The 20300-nt window shown below is 38.9% G+C and overlaps 1 protein-coding gene across 7 annotated transcripts in view; it reads left to right on the top strand.

Moving 5' to 3' along the window:
- Positions 1 to 841: 841 nt before the first annotated feature.
- The window catches only part of phldb2b (pleckstrin homology-like domain, family B, member 2b), a 41461-nt gene continuing 22002 nt past the window's right edge, over positions 842 to 20300 (top strand). For 4 of the 7 annotated variants that reach the window (XR_015106538.1, XM_086151401.1, XM_086151402.1 and 1 more), the window contains exons 1-7: positions 842 to 1150; positions 8237 to 8293; positions 8872 to 8995; positions 10770 to 10868; positions 11292 to 11375; positions 17075 to 17194; positions 19922 to 20106. Coding sequence is in view for 6 of the 7 variants with exons in the window: in XM_086151401.1 (XP_086007527.1) it covers positions 1118 to 1150; positions 8237 to 8293; positions 8872 to 8995; positions 10770 to 10868; positions 11292 to 11375; positions 17075 to 17194; positions 19922 to 20106 (702 nt within the window). In the remaining variant the exon portion in view is untranslated. Of the gene's footprint in view, positions 1151 to 8236; positions 8294 to 8871; positions 8996 to 10769; positions 10869 to 11291; positions 11376 to 13255; positions 13418 to 17074; positions 17195 to 17412; positions 17469 to 19921; positions 20107 to 20300 lie in introns of those variants that run through there. The other 3 variants (XM_086151399.1, XM_086151403.1, XM_086151404.1) reach the window with 3 other exon arrangements.

Genomic DNA, 20300 nt, shown 5'->3' with positions numbered 1-20300 from the left:
TAAAGACCCGCTCTTGGGCAAATCTCTTTACAGGTATCAACAGAGCATTAATATTGGGGCCATTTTGTATCCGTGTTACTGAGTTATACCATATTCCACAAACATCAACAGCTATTCTATTGACTCTGTTGAGTGACTTAAAAAAGTAATTTGCAACTGCTGAGGTTTTCTTTCACCTATAACACGTAGAAGGGGAATTTCCAACTTAAGTCACTGCATGAAGGTTATGTTGGTTTTACTAACTGAGGTTTCATTTGTCTATTTGTTTTATAAGGCATCAGTACTATACTACTAATAGACCTTTTGTTATAGCGTTTATGCTGTTTTTATATTAGTGCTTACTGAATGAATTACCTTGACGGGATTTTGTCTCCGTGAGAGGAGACTGCATTTTTCTGCATCACAACTTTATTGTGGTTTCTTTTTATTTAAATGAGTCAAGCACGCCTGAGAGATGATCATCTGTTTTTTGACCTGCACTCTCTTTCTCAAAGTCACTGAACTCTCTTTGAACCGGTGAGAATGATAAGAAAGAGGGGTCAGCTCTAGGTGGTCTGTTAACACCTGCACATTATGCTTTGGATGCGTGTCTCACTGAGGTGTGTTTGAGATAATGAGTTACTGTGTATATATATGTGTGTGTGTGTGTGTGTGTGTGTGTGTGTGTGTGTGTGTGTGTGTGTGTGTGTGTGTGTGTGTGTGTGTGTGTGCGCGTGCGTGCGTGTGTGACTGCAAACAAGAGAAAGGATGACACCGAGTAAGAGAGAGAGAGAGAGAGAGAGAGAGAGAGAGAGAGAGAGAGAGAGAGAGAGAGACTCCCACCCCTTCCCTCCACAGCTCCATTTCCAGCTGCTGCTGCATTCCTCTACACATAGCAATTGGCTGAGACCGCCGGCTTTTACTTTTGTATGTTTGGAGTGTGCGCTCATGTGTGTGTTTGCGTGAGTGCCTGTGTGACAAAGCATGGAGGCTCTTTCTTAGACATCCACTGATTACCCTCGCTCAAGAAGGAATGTATTTGTTGACAATAAAGGGACCATAAGCAAGATTTTTGGGGACTTACTTTTTTCATGTCAGATCTGGGTCTGTGAGCAGTATTTGTTTCTTTTTCCTCACAATGACAGAAGTGGCCAGTCCTGCTTCAGTAATGGTAAGTTGGTTTGTTGAAGACATTTATTTACAATGTCTGTGATCCAACTGTGCGTACCAACTGTGCCTGTAAAACGGCAGTTTTTTGAATCCAATTAAGTATGAGTTCGACCTGCACTACACAGATATCCAAGCAGGGAATCATTTCAAGCTCTAACAACAGGGCATTTTCAATTAAAGAATTATGCTTCTATATTTTTGCTCTTAGAAAAAAACATGAGAATTCTTCACTGATAATATATATATAGTCTAGAATTGAGCAGGAACAAATGTATTTGATTTAGTGGATAAATCTGTCAGAATTCTCTGTTTTATACTATATATGGTGTTATGTGAGAAATTAAGTGCAAAATTCAGCCCATTTCTGATACAAACAAACCAATTTGACATCTCTAAGGCTCTGTTTGTGGCAAAGCTAATACCCTGATGAAGAATCTACCCTCCATGTATGGGTCATTTGAGCTAACTTTACTGCTTGGCCTCTAATACAGTCCATCACGGGACTCAATAGACTGAATGAAGAACAACACATATCAACCGCCTTATCCATTGCAAGCAGATTTGTAAGGAATGGAGAAAACTATGCATGTGTGCATTGATGCCATTCTAGTCATACAGTGGCACACTTGCTCTGTGGTGATGAGCTGGTTCTGTCAGTCATGTTTTTTTGCCGCAGTTTTTTGGCTCTGGAACCTACTGTATGAGTAGATTGTGGGTTTTTCTTTGGTGGGTTCCCACCATAGAACTTATCTCAGATAGCAAAGCACACTTCATGTACCTTTCATATTTTTAGAAATGGCTTGAAAACCCAGTGGTGCAGTGGTTAGCGCTTTGGCCTAAGAGCACGAAGGACCATGGCTAAGATTCCAACAAGGGGACCTTTCTGGGTGGAGTTTGCATGTTCTCCCTGTATCTTCGTGGGTTTCCTCCGTGTTCACCGACACAGTCCAAAAACATGCAGCAGGTTAAAAATTGGAAAAAATTGCCCCGAATCAGTGAGTGAAGGATTGTTTCCCTTTATATGTGGCCATGTGATTGACTGGTGACCAGTCCAGGGTGTACCCCGCCTCTTGCCCCAATGACAGCAGGGATAGACTCCAGCATCCCCCGCGACCCCGAGGGCAGGATAAGCTGCAGACGACGGATGGATGGCTTGAAAACCTCACTGCCTACAGTATAACACGATCACGTTTTAACCTCCATGCCTTTTGTAACAACAAAACTTCAGGATGTTGAGCCAGTGGTAAAAACATTATCTGGCCTTTATCCTTGATGGTCAAACCAGATGTTTCACATGTATAAGACTTGTTAAATGTGACAGTATTTTCTAAGTTATTGACAAAAATACTGAAAATGTCTAGCTCATGTGACAAATGTGAACATAACGTAGGAAATGCAACATTATTTCATGTTGTAATAATTATAATGACAGTTTGAAATATTTTCATTTATATTTATTTAACATTCATGTACCTTTACATGTATACGCCAATTAATAGAACTAATAGAATTAATCAGATATGTGGAAGCTGGAAGGACACACTTTCAGTAAATATTTTAAACAGGACAAAGTAAAGATAGATTTTGCGCCTATTGTTATTATTGTATTCTTGTAGAGTGGATTACTGTAGTAAGTAGGAAGTGAGGAGTAACAACTTCTGTGTGTCATTAGTACAAAATGTAATCATATTTTCTTTGAAAGCAACTATTGTAACATTTGGTGTACCGTCTGCTTATTTTCTGTTTTTGAATTAATTTCCGTAACTTTTATCTAACTATTGCCTCTCTTTATCTTATAATCTCAGACTTCATCTTTCTGCCTGGCTTTTTTCCATACAACAGCCATGGGTCATTTCAATATGTGAGCTGGGCCGCAGCACAATGATACCAGTGTGGTCCATTTAACAATTCACTGCCCCCCGATCTCTCTGTCATATCCGGACACTTAGAAACCCAAATATTGGTTGATCCCCAGCATGTGGCAGTGAAGGTAATCTGGGCTTTCCCAAAGACACCCACACCCATGACAGAAATTCAGAGTTAGATTTCCTTATCCTTTGAGTCAGCTGCAATAACAATGAACTTTCTTTCCTGTGAGGATGTTGCATGTAGGTCATAGACAGCATTGGAGTGTGACAGTATTCGAGTTGATGAACAATGCTGGTGGCTGATTGTTGCATTGCAGCAAGATTTTATGGTCATGTATTGCAAATCACCCCAAACTGTATTTCCCAAAACCCATAGAAACTCAAAATTAAACTTTTGCATGCATATATAATGAGTTTCCATAAGATACAACCAACAGAGCAGTGTTATTGTGAAATGGAGAGTGTAAGTATGGCAAATGTTCAGCTAATTACAGTCAAACTGAAGACAAAACAGATATTGAAGCAAAGACACGAGAGAAAAAGGTCATTTAGCACTATGTGAGGGACACTGTGAGGGGGCTCCATATTAAATAGCATCTGTGGCACAATGATGGCTTTGTCAGGTGGGAGGAGGAGAGAGAAATGCTGGAATGTAAGGAGGAGGGCTTGTTAGCCAGAGAGATGGAGAGAGAAAGAAATAAGTGGACAATTGGGAGAAGCAATGACAGATAAACAGATAAAGTCCAGAAATACGCTCATATGATGATAAGAAATAATAATAGTGGGATATTACCACTATACAGATTTGGGTTTATGAAAAGGAAAGCTGAATTATTACTCTGCACTGAATGAACCAAATGTCCACACATTAAGATATCTACTGTTAAACCTTTTTTATACTCTCCACTTTGTGAATTATACTGGCCTCAAAACCCAATGTTTTGACTAACATTTCCTTAAGCAAATCCCGCCTGTGCTTTTCCAAATGGAATGGCTGGGCTCGAGCAGGCCAACTGGCAGTTTTGGCTGTATTACTGAGCCACAAGGCCACTGTCAGCAAAGTGCAAAACCGATTCTGGGGGAAAAAATGACCATCCATTTGAAATTCAGTTAATGCTGGAATATTTAATCTAAATTCCAATAAACCTTAAAATTGCTTTACTGATAATGCTCCCCATTCCTTCCATGTAATGTCAGAGGTCAAACAGAAAGTAAACATGAAATGGAACCCAAGAGTGCGGGTATTTTAAATGCATGATAAAGTTGAAGGAAATTGAATGAAATGGAAATGATAGAGAAACCTGAGGAAAATATTACAGAACTATGTAGTCAATGAGATGCAAGAAGATGTATGGAATTCTGTAAATTCTGGTGCGAAGGAAAAATAAGGTGATGCAAATTCTCTCAAGACATTTTCTTGCGTTCTGCTACGTCAGCGTGGGTTCCCTCCAACTTATCTGGTTTCTCCCACTGTCCAAAACCATGCAGAAGTTCATTGGGGATCCCAAATTGCCCAGATGTGGGAATGAGAGAGTGAACGGTTATATGTCTTTATATGTGGCCTTGTGATCAACAGCCAACTGGTTCAGACTGTACCCCACTACTCGTCCAATGAAAGCTGGGATAGGCTCCAGATGAATGAATGAATTCATTTTCTCCAGGTACAGTTAAAGATAATTCACATCAAAAAACAACTTTAATAGCAAAAACTTTCTGTGACTCTGTCAGTTCAAGGGACTTGTGAAAAAGTATGATCCTTGTACACAGTGGTTGGAATTGCAATACAAATTATACCCCTGGGGATGACAAGGCAATTGCAAGTTAGAGACTGCCACGCTCTCTGTGGATGATGTTTTCACCTGTGTCCTGGTTTTGTTTAATTCATCAGACAAAAAAGCATGGAGTTTGAAAAATCCCAGTGCATTACACTAAAAAAAGTTGAAACTGTCCAAAGTTATGGAAATGAGAATACAGACTGAAACAGGCAGAAACAATGAAGGAAAACTGCAAGCGACAGCGCTAGAGAGAGAGAAAGGCCAAGACAGAGAGAGACAGACTGAGAGAAGAAACAGAGGAGGAACAGATGTAAAGGAAATACACAAGGAGGGGAAAAGGGGTGGAAAACAGAGGATGGAAAAAATATAAGAATGAGATGAAACAGGACATTGGCAGATCTTCCCCCCGGTTTCAAGAATTGTCAGTCTTTTATCAATCTTTTTTTTACTTCTCCACGCATTTCCCTGTTTCCAGATGCAGCCTTTTGGTGCAACTCAGATGCTCGACAGATGGTGCTGGAGAGGACTTGTTTGTTTGCAAACGTATAGCCCCGGTATTCTTGTGGTGAACATTAGATTGTTTACAAAGCCATTACAACAGGCTCCAGCTGTAACTAAGACGTACCTTAAATATAACTTGGTGCTACAAGTGGTTAAGAGTTGGAAATTACCCATTTAGATAAAGTTATTGCTTGCAAATTGGAATATTTTCTTGTGCCATTTGAAGAAATACTTTTCATAATGTAGATGGGCTGATAATTTAATGAAATTCACACTGTTCTTTACTTTGTGATCAAGCAAAAATGAACCACAGATTGCTCCCTTCCCAACTGTTTGTTATTCAGTGAAGTGTTCAATATTTATGATTTCCAGGAAATGAGTTGCAACTTCTGATGTTGATTTCCTTCAATTGATTTCTTGCCAATTTTCAATTTTGTCATATTCATTGTGTTTGTAAAAAAGGAGGAAACATTGCTGGCACTGCTGGGTACTGTGCAAACATAAAAATCAACTCAAAAAAGTAACCTATTCTTTAAATGCAGCTATCCCTATTGTTCCTCTGGGGTCTTTAGACCTTGTAAAACACATTACTGTTGTTAAAATAAACATAAAATGTTTTTTTTTTTAACTCGCACACTAGTGGGGTTGAAAAATGACAAATTTATGTGTTTCTTTTCAGACATGTTTTGTTTACGAGTATCTACTTCTGTCACATAAGCTCTACAGACGATACCCCTTTTAGCATCAGGTATGATGCGTTAAAAAAAGGGATTCCAGAGTTGTAATCTTTAAATCTAGAGGGGGAGTTAACATACAGCTCTTCTCTGCTCAGTATGGAGCGCCACAATGCCAAATACTTGTCTTGACCTGCCTAGAAGGGGCTGAACTGGTAAAGAAACTATAGCTATCTCAGTTGGAGGAATGAGGAGAGGAAAAGGAGAGACAGAAGGGGAAGGAGGAGGGAGGAGACAGGAGATAGCGCCAAAGAATTTTCTGTTATTACAAAAAACAGTCCTCCTTGAACTTTAAAAGGTGACTTCCATTTTTTCCACTGGTTTGTGTGACACTGCATCTGTACCCCTGTATTTTGCCATCATGTGTGTGTGTTTGCTTTGTCTACAGCAATGAGGAATTCTGGAATGTGGCCCCATATCTTGATTTCAACTAAAAGAGCTCATGTGTGACTTTATTTGAAGATGGTTGGGTGTAGATAGTGTTATAGGGATAACTTATTTTTGAAGTGTGTGAATGTGGCTGCAGAATCACCCCAGGAAGTAACCTCAGCTATGAAGTCGTTGCTGTATTAAAGAATTTAGCTTTTTTTCATTGATAAACAAAGGAACTGCGGGAAAATAGAATAGAAGTAGAAAATAGAGGGACCTGTGATTATTTATATAGAGAAAAGACAGGAGGATGAAAAGAAGAGAAGTGATATAGAGAAGGAAATATTATAATTTTTATTATTGCGTGTTTTTTTTTTTTTTAAGAAAAGCGGATATTTGGGGTTTAGAAAAAATTTCACCTGCAAGGTATGTTGATTATTACAGGCCGTGACGGGGAGATAATGACAAAGGAAGGAAGAAAAGGGTGAAGATAAAAGTAACTTTTCTTCCTTCAAGGGTTGCAATTATCTCTGCTTGGATCTACGTGTGTTAATGTGCAAATGTAAACACAGTAACACAGTTTTGCTGTATTAGTTTGAAGGTTACGAGGAGGGGTTTGCCTTGAAAAACACGAGTGTTTAATTTTTTCTTAATTATATTTTGTTTTTATCTCACTCTGTCTTCACGCTACTTTGCAGTTTATTATTTTTTTCCTTTCATATAATTGCAATCTTACCTGGGATTTCCTATATTATTCATTACCTTGGTCCTATTTCCACTTAAAAGACCAGCAAGTTAATCTCCACTATCCCATATCTTACATGCTGCTTGTTAATTCACGTATAAAGGGTGTAACACCATGCATTAAACTATAGGATACATTCTAATGTTATGTGAATAACAATACATACAGCATACAAAAAGGTTACAAAGCAAATACAATGTCATCCATTGTTCTTTTATTGGTTAGTTTAGCCAAGAAGGAAAGAATGTATACGCGCTAAATATGCAGGCAGACGGATTTGGTAGTGACATAAACAGGAGGTGCCTATGTCCACCTTGTGGCAAACGTCACTTCATTATCTTTAAATGTTCTCATTTTCATTATGCAGTATTCACAAAGAAATGTGGTAATCAAGACGATCAATTACAGAGATGGAGCCATAACTTGGGTCACTACAATCAGACCATATAAACTTTGCAGTATCCCTCTGCTGGTCATTAGAATTGAATAACATTAAATAAAATAATCTAAGGCAAAAGTTTTGGCTCTACTTAGCCAGGGAAACATTGTACATGAATGCTCTTCAACCTAAAATTCAAAATTCATTATCTAAATATTAACAACCTCAGGGGTGTGTTTTCTCACAAAGTGTGGCTACTCTCTATTTAAAGCTGAAGGCAAACTCAGGTCACATTGTGGGCAGATTGTTTTCATGGATTATTTCTACCATTTTTTCCCCACTGCTGCCTGGGCTATGCATTTGTGTGTGTGTGCACGCATATGTGTGTTTGCTTACTCAGAAGTGGTATTTTCCCCTTGGAACACTTTTGCAAAAAAAAAAAAAAAAAAGTTTTTTCTCAAGCTGCAGCTGGATATGCAAAAAAAAGACGTTTGCTTTTCTTTGATGTGGGTGAATTTTAAGTGTAGCTTTTGAGATGTGTTCCCATATTTTGTACTTATGCCTAGTGAATGTTTGTTTTTTGTTTTGTTTCATATTTACGTATGCATGTTTTGTGTATCTGCCTAATAATTAACATTATTGTAACAGCATAGTTCTGGGTAACCACTTAAATTATGGTCATAAATAATTTCATCATGTCTCCTTTATAACTGTAGGACTCTGAGATGATGCTCCAGCCTGAGTCAGATCAGATATCAGCAGTTGAGGCTCAGGTGACATAACATACACACACAAACACATTCTTACATTTATTCAGTTCTATGTAATTTACTACCCAAGGCCTTTTGTGAATATCTGAAGAATTTCCTGCTTGTTTTATGATAGAAGGACCTAAATAAGTAATGAAAAAAATATTTCCACAAAGAAGGAAAAAATATTTATTTTGTGATACCTTATTTTATTTATGGTATTCAAGTAAATGTATTTGCTTTGATCACCTCCACAGCATCACAACTTGTCACCCTCTAGTGGGCAGTAAATTACTTGATGCTGCCACAACATCTTTAAATATTTGTCTGCCTTAACTTCCTAATTTTGTATGAAATTTGCAAGGATGTCAAACTCAAAAATCAATGAATATAATAAAAAGTTTTGGTCAGAAATAAAGATTATTTATTTTTTTCCTCAGGATCTGAAGTAATCTGATTCCAAATTATTGTTTCTGTTTGTTACTGTACAGCTACAGTAGCAATAGAATATCCTCATATAAATAGTCTCAACCCCAGAGAAGTTTGATATTTAGACATATACAGTACTGTGAAATTTATCCTCTCTCTGTGATTGTTTGTAGTCTCCACCTCTGGACCTGATTGACACAGGGAAAGGACTGAAGGTCCAAACAGCCAAGCCTCACCTGGTAAGCCTGGGCAGCGGGAGACTGAGTGTGGCGATCACCCTGCTGCCACTGAAAGAAGGTAACATCAGGGCATATTCAGTAAATGCGCGTGTGCGTGCGCACGCACGCATGCACACATGCGCGCACACACACACACACACACACACACACACACACACACACACACACACACACACACACACACAGTGGTTCACAATACTTATACTTACTTTATATATATATGTACACACACTATGGCCAAAAGTATCTGCTCACCCATCCAAATAATCAGAATCAGGTCTTCCAAACACTTACATGGCCACAGGTGTATAAAATCAAGCACCTAGGCATGCAGACTGTTTTTTTTTTATCACAAACATTTGTGAAAGACTGGGTCGCTCTCAGGAGCTCAGTGAATTCTAGTGTGGAACTGTGATAGGATGCCACCTGTGCAGCAAATCCAGTTGTGAAATCTCCTCGCTCCTAAATATTCCAAAGTCAACTGTATCATAAGAACATGGAAGTGTTTTGGAACGGCAGCAACTCAGCCACGTAAACTGACGGAGTGAGGTCAGCGGATGCTGAGGTGCATAATGTGAAGAGGTCACCAACTTTCTGCAGAGTCAATTGCTACAAACCCACCAAACTTCATGTGTCCTTCATATTAGCTCAAGAACAATGCACAGAGAGCTTCATGGAATGGGTTTCCATGGCTGAGCAGCTGCATCCAAGCCACACATCACCAAGCGCAATGGAAAGTATCGGATGCAGTGGTGTAAAGCATGCGGCGACTGGACTCTAGCGCAGTGGAGACACGTTCTCTGCAGTGACAAATCACGCTTTCCCATCATACAATGTGATGGATGAGTCTGGGTTTGGGAGTTGCCAGGAGAACAGTACTTGTCTGACTGCATTGTGGGAAGTGTGATGTATGGTGGAGAGGAATTATGGTTTGGGGTTGTTTTTTAGGAGCTGGGCTTGGCCCCTTATTTCCAGTGAGAGGAACTCTGCAAAGAGTGGACCAATGTCATATTGAAACCTATGGATAAGGAATGGAATCACATATGCTTATATGCAAGTTAAGGCAGGGGAACAAATACTTTTGGCCATATAGCATATATACATGTGTGTGTGTGTTCAGTATAAATACATCTTCAGCTATAAAGGGGTTTGCTGCTCAAACTGTGTCTCTCCCTTCACATTCATGTACTTTCCATTATCCTATAGTCTGACATTTGTCTATCATCTACCATTTCATAAAGACAAGTGAACTGAAGAAACATTTTTGAAGCCCATTTTATCTCTACATCCTGCAGGAATAATTCTAATGTACACCAAAACAAAGTCACATGTATTTTGTACATCACTGCAAGTCTAGACATGACTCATTCAGATTGAGTAAGATGACTGGCAGTCTCATGGTGTTGGAGTTAAATTGACATTTTTGTCTCAAAAGTCCGATTATAATGTCAAAGAGAAAGTAACGTTGCTTCCTACAGCCAGGAGCACTTGTGAAAATACTGTACAGAACTACAGATGATCATTTGTATTGATACTCAAAATACAATGGCAGTACAAAAATCAAAATTACCACTGTATAGTCATCGTTATCACTATCACTTTCTATTTGTGTAACCCTTGCCATACTGCAACACATTTGCTGAGTATCATTATAAGTGCCTCCTGCTATAACCAGTTCAAAGTGTCTACTCAAGTATTGATCACAGACAATCCATGTGTTAAAACGCCAAAATCAGAAATAAACATTATTTTACAATTTGCATGCAAACTATATTATTTCCCTAATATCTAACTTTGTGTACACCATATTTTCTATGCTATTCATTTTCAAGGTGTGACACGCATTGGGCGAGAAGATGCCCCAGTTCCTCAAGATATCACTATCCAGGGGCCTGGCATCGAGGCAGAGCACTGTCTAATCATCAATGAAGGTTACTGTCAAATTGATACAGACATACTTAATGTCATACATTCTGTGGGGCAGGATGTAAGGCAACTCATATTTGAAACTTGCCTGGAAGTGCAGTAAAATTGAGACACCCATCACAGATTTTTTCTTCAGGAAATCTCACAGTCTTTGATAATCAGGACATGCCCCAAATTTGACAGGACCGTCAACATTCATTCCAAGCCATTCAAATCTGTTTTGTATATTTCGAGCAATCTTCCTGAAAGGCATACCTAAAACACAACAGCAATTAAAACATAACCTCCACAGCTGAAGTGACAGCAAAATCGTAAAATACCTGTCACATATACAGAACATCATGTGGTTAAGAATCAGCGCATTCATTGCAGCTTCAGTCTACAAGTACTCTGAGCTGTAACTTCTCAAATAATTATCTTTAATACAGGAGGAGTGGTGACACTGGACCCCTGTGGTCATCTCTGTAGTCTTGATGGAGCACAGGTCACTGTTCCCACACCACTCACACAGGGTAAGAACTATAATCTTATCAACCTAATTGCATGTACTATTCCTTCACCCTGTCCACTCTCCACTCCTGGTGTCAAATGATGGCTTTCAGAAAAAGTCAAATTTCTCATTACATTGTTCTGATATATTGCCATCTGCTGGGCAATTAAACGCGGAGCCGAACACAACGGTTGACTTCATTGCATGGCATCATGCATAATTTCAGGATTTTAAAAGTTCTCTGTGTGAAAGTGAGTGTTAAAGTTGTGGTTTGGTTGATTTTGATTTCCTTTCTGTGTATATGAGATAAATATGGGCTCGCTCAAATGAATTTCTGCTTGAAAACAGCAGGACGTGCATACTTGTTTGTGTGTTCTCTAAATGTATGCCTGTGCAAGAGCATTTCCTCATGCTTATTAATGTCTTGGATAAAGTAGTGTGTTTGCCGCTGGTTCGCTTTAATTCACTGTGGTTTGGAACAACTTGCAGCTACAATGAGTCAGTTCTTCCAGCAACTCTAGAGCATACAGTAACCATGTTCTATGGACCTACAGTAAAAATAAAAATCCAGAAATGTCTTTGCATTTTGTTTCTCTTTGTATTTCTTTTTTGACATGTATGTGTTGTTCATGACATGCCTGTATCTGTATATTATTTTCATACACAATACATTGTTTTAAGTACACCATGCAGTCTGTAGATGATTGGCATTGTTTTGAAAGTGATCAGTTCTTGCTGGGATTCACCTCAGCATCACCACAAAGTCCTCAAATGAAAACACAAATTGCAACATCGATGAACTGTTAGTACTCCTCAGTTTATTCCAAGTAGTAAACTACACCTAAAGTGTAAACAACTCTGCAAACTATTAAAAATGCAACTAAAAACTAGAAACATTTTCATTGCAAAGATGATTTTAAAATGTTCAAAGGCAATGTTTCATACTATCTTTTGGTTGTAGCATGCCAATTTACACAAATCTTTTTTTCCAAGCATAGTAATCACAAACTTAGGTCTCCAGAGATTAAATATTGTCATTTTAGATCAGTAAGCAATGCAAAAACTAGGTGTTGCTCATTGTTTTTCCCATTTATATCCTAGTATTTCAGCTTTTATCTGCCAGCTGTTGTCTTTGTCAGATATTGTACAAACAAACCTCCTAGACATCGGCCTGTCTCTCTTGCTCCATCACATTATCTTAATGTGGTAAAAGACAGAGTCAATAAGGTTCATGTAGGGTTAAACCAGTCAGCAGATAAAAGGAAGCAAACAAACAAAAAACACCAAGTTTACAGATCCACATGAAACACTGAAAGTTAATTCATTTTGAATGCCCCGTCTGGATATCTGGCTTTCTATTTTATCTAGAGCCAGTCAGTCTGTGTGGTTTACCTTTTTAATCTGTTTAAAACCTCTTCACTGCATTCGTTTTCTCAGAAGTTAAAGTAATGACGTCTTCGGTGCATTAGATTAATGCAGACTTTAACAAGGTTCAAGATCAGTTGCTTTGGGTTTACACAGCTACGAGGGATTTAAGAGAACGCGAAGAGAAATCAGACAAAGAAAATGTGGAGGGGTGGGCGAACACGAAATACCTCACTGTTCATTAACCTTCGAACCTACCATCTGGATATAGGGGTGTTGAATTGAACACTGTTTCCGTGCGTTTTTGGTGTTTCTGTTATGGATAGGTTTAGTTAGAAGGATGAGAATCGTCTTTTATAAAAGTTCGGTTACTTTTTCTTTAAGGTGATACTGTTTAAACCTTCAGCTATAGTTCTGTTAGTCCATCTTTCCTTGCTGATAAATAAGTGACGCGAACCCCTTTGGACCACTAGTTGGTACAGTCCAGGATCAAGGCTTGAAGACGGTAAATCAGAATACTTTCTTCCAGAACGAGACGCGATGGCAGAGGAGACTCTTAGAGTCCCACGGAGAGAAAAACAACCGGAATTAAACCTTAATACATTTCGTTCACAAGTTTAGCATTGATTAGTGGAATTTTTCATACTGGTCTCAATTAAAGAAAAAAAAGATCAGTTCACACTGAATGGGATCTATAAGGTATGTAATGAAGTGTTCGCTTTTTCTCCTCCTCATCTCTTAAGTAACGTTGCATTTCTAAATATTCTGATTTGACACACGTCTTCTTTACGTGCTTGCACACCTTATGTGCTGTTTTACATTTCCAACGTTATTAAATAAATATTGTGTTACTGCTTCAGCGTACACAATAGCGTTGCATGCCCGTTGCTCGTTTGGAGACAGCGGAATACTTTTATTTCTATCAAGAAGTTATTGGCAACACCTTGCAGTCACGTAGTTACTTCCCCTCCTTTGTGTAACACATTGAGCTTCAATAGGATGTGTTTTGAAGATTGGATTACTGTTCACTCTCTCTTTCCTTCTTTTTTGCTTCTTTCTTCTTTTTCCAATCGTTTCTTCCAATGTATTCATGTGGTGTGTGGACCCTCAGTTTTCAACCTGCCCCTATTGGTCTTTTCGCAGGTGTTATTTCTTTCTACTTGCAGTTTGTAACGAGTAAGGCTTAGTAGTTACAAGGGTAACGACCGCTTAATCACTTAGCAGTTGATTATTCATTGTCTTATTTGACTTGAAGATTCAGACGAGGTGGCTACTGTTGCCAACCAACAAAAACATAATCTGCTCATCAGCTGATGCATTTGATTTTACTCAAAAGTCACAATCTATTGGCTGAAGATTTGGCCAGAAATGGTTACAAAACTCCATCTGTCACCATGGATCAATGAACATATTGACATCGGCTATGTTACTGATATTGCACTTTTTTGTCTACTTGTTTACTTCTATGATTCCAAGCCATCAGAAAGTATGAATCAATTCAATCTCTGTCACTGATAAATTTAGAATCATATTTAGCATTTACAGCCAAGTATCGGATGTTTTCTGTCTGTATTGTTTCTGCAAGATTTCATGCACCATTAAGTGATGGTAACCTCGGTGAACATGCCTTGAGGTGATGAATTAGCTGGCAAATTCAAAGAGGAGCGTGATTTCATGTAACAAAAAGAACTAGCCCTATGGCTATGAAGACAGCATACCTGACACCTGAAAACAAAAACGGGTTCATTGTCCTGAGCATTATGGTATTCACAATGCTTCCCTCCACAGTCCTTTTTGGACAGGGGCTGTTCCTCTCCTCAGTTTTTGAACTTTTTATTAGCTTGCCCGGTTTTATCATTCTTATCTGCCTCTTGAGTCTGAGGAACCTGCTTTACCTGGGACGGCTTGTTTGTTAATAGCCTTTATCTGCCATTGTCCCCAGGCATCCTCTGGTGTGACGTTTGATTTTCTTTCGGATGGGGTTTGAGATAAAACAGGGATTAGATATCTATGTGCCCTGTGGTGAGGAGCTTGATTTTGTGTTTGTGTTTGTGTGTGTGTGTGTGTGTGTGTGTGTGTGTGTGTGTGTGTGTGTGTGTGTGTGTGTGTGCACAGAAGTGTAACTGACTGGCTGACTGACTGACCCAATTGACACCAACTCCCTTGAGAAAAACCAGTCTGTTTTTTATGATGTTACCACTGGACTGTTGTGCCTCATAGAGGGTCAATTTGTGGTTTTGTGGCTAATTTACATGCCCGCTGGGAGTTGTGTGCATATATCTTGCTGAATGAATATATTTGGTTTTAGCAATGTAACTTCTCAACTATAGAGCAACATATCATTTTGGTTGTGTAATATCACATTTCTCACTACTTTTTTGTATCTGTAATTAAATTGCAAGGGTGGCCAATTAGCAGTTAAGTGAGTTTCACACAGGCACGTGTTTGACTTGTGATCCCTGTAGTTGGTTTATTTTTTCTTTCTAACCTGATGGTCTCAATTTAATTCACTCCATTCCTGTTAACAAAATAGAGAAGCTGTTTGAATTTCTACTCCTATAACATTGTGGTAGGAGTGCAGTTTGGCTCACCCAGATCCACATAAGGCTAGAAATTGGCTCCAGGCCTGATGCAACTCCCTCATCTGTGTCCTCAAAGACTCTGAGGTCTGACTTTGTAGATTGCAAACTTAGAATTATCCTATAAATGTATATACAGATAGAAGGGGTCGTATAAGTGTGTGTGTGTGTTGGGAAACCATATGCCTCATGAGGGACAAACTATATTTTCTAGTAAACAAGTGTGGTAATTCAATTACGTGGATGTTTTTAAGGATTGCAGCTGTTTTGAATGTGTAATATACAAGTTATTTTGGCCAGTAGACAAATTTTGTTCCAACTACCTTTCATATTTTTGGTTTTCATGTCAGTCGATAGAACAGTGAAAGACGGAGTTATACTTTTCAGGCTTGGACAGTGAATGGCTGTGTTATTCTTTCATTTTGTCCTTCATTCACAGAGGGCAAGTATTTGTTCATTCTGGGGATGGAAAGGAGTTAAAGATTAACTAACAGTTTTTTTTAAGCTAAGGAAATGACGAAATTAGAATAAGCAGTAGGTGCAGGGTTTGAACAAATCAGGTAGATTTAGCCTCGATTTTAAAAGTGGCACATGGCAAGGTTAATGAGGGTAGGAAATTAGAGTTTTACAAGACTCGGTTGCTTGCAGATTTTGTTTGGTTTGCTGTCCTGTGTGTTTGCTGTTCTGCTAAATACTGGGAGTTCATGTGATTCTTAAGGCAGACACTGCAACAATACTTCTCTCTGCAAACACAGTTATACACAAATTACTCATGCCTGTCAAACAGAAATGCGTATCATCCGCACGCGTCCACCACCATGGTTTGTTTGTGTTTCTTTATCCTTTTCTTTGCACAGACACAGATATTTTGATCTTTATCCCGATGCCACTTCCTCACAGTTTGCTCACACACCTGCAAGATAGTGTTTACACGAATACGAATTTGAGAGGTTCACAGACCAGCTGTGTAGACTCAACATTTCTTGAAAATGTGTGTGTGTGTGTGTGTGTGTGCGTGCGTGCACGCGTGCATCCGTGCGTGTGTGTGTGTGTGAGCGCATGCACTCTAAGGCAGTGTCTAGACAAACATGACCTCTTTTGGCAAAACTGAAACTTAGGATTAGGCTGTGAACAGTGCTGTTCATTAGAGATGTTTAGGAAACTGGACATTATGTTGGGGGTAAGAAGGGGGCAGGAGTGTGACTTTTTCCATTTGTCCTGTTATCATATTCCAGTCTCAGTGGTTTATATGAATTCAGGTCCAAGGAATTTGGTCTAATGTACTTGTAATTGCTGTGAATGGTTGATTTCTTAGCTTTTTACATTCATACTAACAGTTCAGTTTAGTTCAGTAATACTTTCCTGAAACCCCTACCCAGGGAGATATCGGTGATGTGGGTGCAAGACAGAGAAAGTGTAGCTTTTATAGACATGAATTACTGTCCTTAATTGTCCTCTTTGAATTAATTTAAGAATTTGCTTTCTTCTATTTTATATTTTAGTAAATCACAATGTTGGAAGACAGCACTACCATCTCCTAGCTTGAAGTATTTGGACAGCTGTGGGTGGCTGTGTTTATTACAGAGGTTGTGCCCCTGACATCTTGTTGAATACCTGGCTCTCTCAGCCTAAGTGATAGCCAGAGCAAACACTTTGGTCAGGAATGAATAGCTCCTTGCACATGTGTCTGGTTGACGAGAGCAAAAATCCCAGGACTAAAGATATCCTCACATGAATTTCAAATGCTTCTCTAATCTGGTTTGTATTATTTCTTCAGGTTATTCCTTGTGCCTGGGTAAGTCTTATTTCTTCCGGTTCAACCACCCTGAGGAAGCAAGCAGAATGAAGAGCATGCTTCCACAGAAGAGCCCTGTGTCAGCTTTGGCCTACAATACAGGTTCACGGACACACACACACACACACACACACACACACACACACACACACACACACACACACACACACATACAAACGCACATTTAACTTGGCTTGCCTTTCTCTGACCCTTGAGCTGCACTTGATCCTTGTCCATTTTTTTCTTACTGTCTTCTTTAAGCCTGTGTTCTTACTCTTTATCTCTTCCTTCAACTTCCCCCTTTTGGCTGGACAAATAAGGGGCTAACACTATAAATCCAGTTTCCCTGGGCTGCCATTTATTCGAGAAGCAATGGGTAAAGCAATATTTATACATATTGTAGCTGCTATTGTAGTAATGTTTGAAGATTTAATGTACAATACATTAGTTGAGGGAGGTTAGTTTGGTTTTTAATTACAGTATACTGATTTTGGTCTTGATCATTTGACAGAATTTTGAAATTAGAATGTATAAGGGTAAAAAACAATATTTTGCTTTTACATGCGAAGTAACTGACTTTTTTGCTCTAGCTAAGTTTACAGTTATGGTTTAGTTTTGACCATGGTTCTATAGTCTCTCCTTCATCAATCTGGGTCTTAATTAACATCTAGTAACCTCTTTTACCACTTCAAAATATTCACATACATTATCTAAACTATGGCATGTCTATAAGAGGATTTTCAGTGCAAAGCTAGAAAATGTATACATTTTTACCATTGGTATTAAGTATGTGTATGAGAGATACAAAAAGTAGGGTGGAGACAGCTGCCATTAGTCCTCTCATAAATTGTTCCTAAACACATATTCCCAACCTCCACGTATGCAAAAAAACCTTAAATTTGAAGCATATTGGAATGCTTTTGTCATCTGGTGCCCCTCTATTACCATGGTAATACAGCTGGACTCTGCTTGCTCCTTGGTGATTGATCGAGTTGTGCATTTGTCTGTGTGTATATATGGACACCATATTGAGCGTAGTCCTTCCCCTTTTGACTCCTTGACACAAAGAATGCTTCTCCTCTGCTTCTAATATGTTTTCCTTCAAAATACCTACACCTCACTCAAAAACACATAAACACACACACATACTCACAAGTTCTTAAGGAGATCATTATTACACATGGCTAAAAGCCTTACCTTTATCCAGAAGATTTCCAAGACCCATACTGTATCATAAGCAGCTAAAGCAAAGACTTAGACAAAAACACAAAAAGTAAAACTGGCCGGGCACAGAGGAGAATAGTCACGGTAGGGGAGATTCGATGCACGCCAGGCCTCCAGTATGAATCTGCCCATGTAAGGAAACAAACCCCCCTCATGTGCGCGTGCCTGTGTTTCTCGATCTTATGATGCCCTTTATTTTCCACTCTATTACTCCCCATCACATACGTCTCAGAATTTTATAATTCAGCGATGATATGTATTTTGTGTACACTTAAATGTGCTATAACTAGACTAAACAGAACCTGAAATAAGTCTCTTCTTTCTACATAAATTAAAATATACATATTGTACTGTCATTTCTGTACATTTTTCATACTCAGCTTTGTTTCTCTCCAGTGGAGTTAGAAAATGTTTTGCGTGTGCGGGCATATGTGGTTGTTAAACACTGGGTGGTCCAAGCTGGAAGATTGTAACGGCTCCTTTTCCACATAAAGTCACAGCAGAATGAGAAAATGTGCAGATTTCTTACATATTGCTTTCCCATACCTACATTTTTGGTACGGTTGTAGGTGGATAATGTTGAGGTAAAGATGTTTGAGAATTCTTCCTCGAATCGGGGAATAGAGCACCTAATCAAAAAACATCTTTACTAATTGCAGAAATATTTTGCTGAATAAGAAATTTTGGGTGGCAGATGTCAATTTTAGCCAGAAGGCAGTGAAAATGAAGTCATTTCAGTTTTGGAGAAAAGACCCCCTCTGTGGAAAAACTTGAAAAAGTTAAAAATAACAGGCTTCACAAAGGGCGGGGGGCCTTTTGAGGATATTCCAAAGTATTTTGTGGTCTCTTTCATTTCCCCCAAATCTATACTAAGGAACTGAACTCAAGTTTAACTGTTTATCTTGGATTACATATACGGTTTTGTGTGCAAGTGTGCAGTTACATTCAGTGCATGTGCTTTGCCTGTGTGTACTCTGGGTTTTTCATTGTCAGTTGCGGACTGTTTGTATTGGGTTTGCTTTACCATGGGCCCCCATCTAGGAATAGCTTAAGCTTCAGGTGCTCAAACACACATGTTCGCTGTTTCTTTTTTTTCTGTAATTCTTTGGTTTAACTGCTCTTCTTTCTCAACTTTTCATGACTTGAATTAGAAACCCATGTACAAGGCATTTGTGTCCTTATAATTTGTACATCTTAAACGCTTCAGCTTCTTTCTTTGGTGTTAAATTGTTCCTTATTACCACATTGTATCCTGTTCCTTTATTACAATGTGGCTGGCATATGATTGTGCTTGTAAATAGATTATTTATGTCCCAGAGACATCTATGATAATTAAAAAGTAACACAGTGGCTGAGAACTTTAGTATGCATATCTATGTCTCCCTGCCTGTGGCCACTTCTAGTAAGCAAGATAATGTCACAATCATGCAAAATGCTATCATGACACTTTTAAGATTGATGTTCCAATCCAAATACTTAGTACCAAGTGTTCATATTATAATTTAGCAATGACTTGTTGAATCTATTTTTCACCTTATTAGACGGTAATCTCTGGTATGTTCCTTTCATTGACTATATCCTCTTCTTTGTCACGTCCACCACCAGACTATCTGAAGTTTAGCAGTGACTACAGCCATGCTGTGGTGGGTGGGACCAACAGTGCCAGGGGCATGCGATCAGCCTCAGAGTTGCGGGAGCTGATGGACACCCTGCAGCGAAAGAAGATTGCCCTGGAGAACAGCCTAAGAGCTAATGGGAACGCTAACCCCTCCTATTTCAGTGTGACACAGGTCAGCTGCATTTATTATTCTTCTGCAAATCTGATTGGCTAGCTTGGTTATTTGTCTTGGTAAACGTTGCTAACCAGGGTGTATTCTCCATGTATGGGTTCAACTTTACCAGAGCTTGCTCATTATTCTGCTATGGTTTATTGTGGCAAGTCAAGTCATTTGTTTCAAATACTATATTTTGCAGAGCCAAAGTC

This window comes from Fistularia commersonii, chromosome 8 (genome assembly GCF_037954325.1).
Source record: "Fistularia commersonii isolate RoL2024-O1a breed Wild chromosome 8, RoL_Fcom_v1.0, whole genome shotgun sequence".
Classification (NCBI taxonomy): domain Eukaryota; kingdom Metazoa; phylum Chordata; class Actinopteri; order Syngnathiformes; family Fistulariidae; genus Fistularia; species Fistularia commersonii.
Note: the sequence above shows the minus strand (reverse complement) of the source record. Positions and strands in the feature narration are given on the sequence as shown.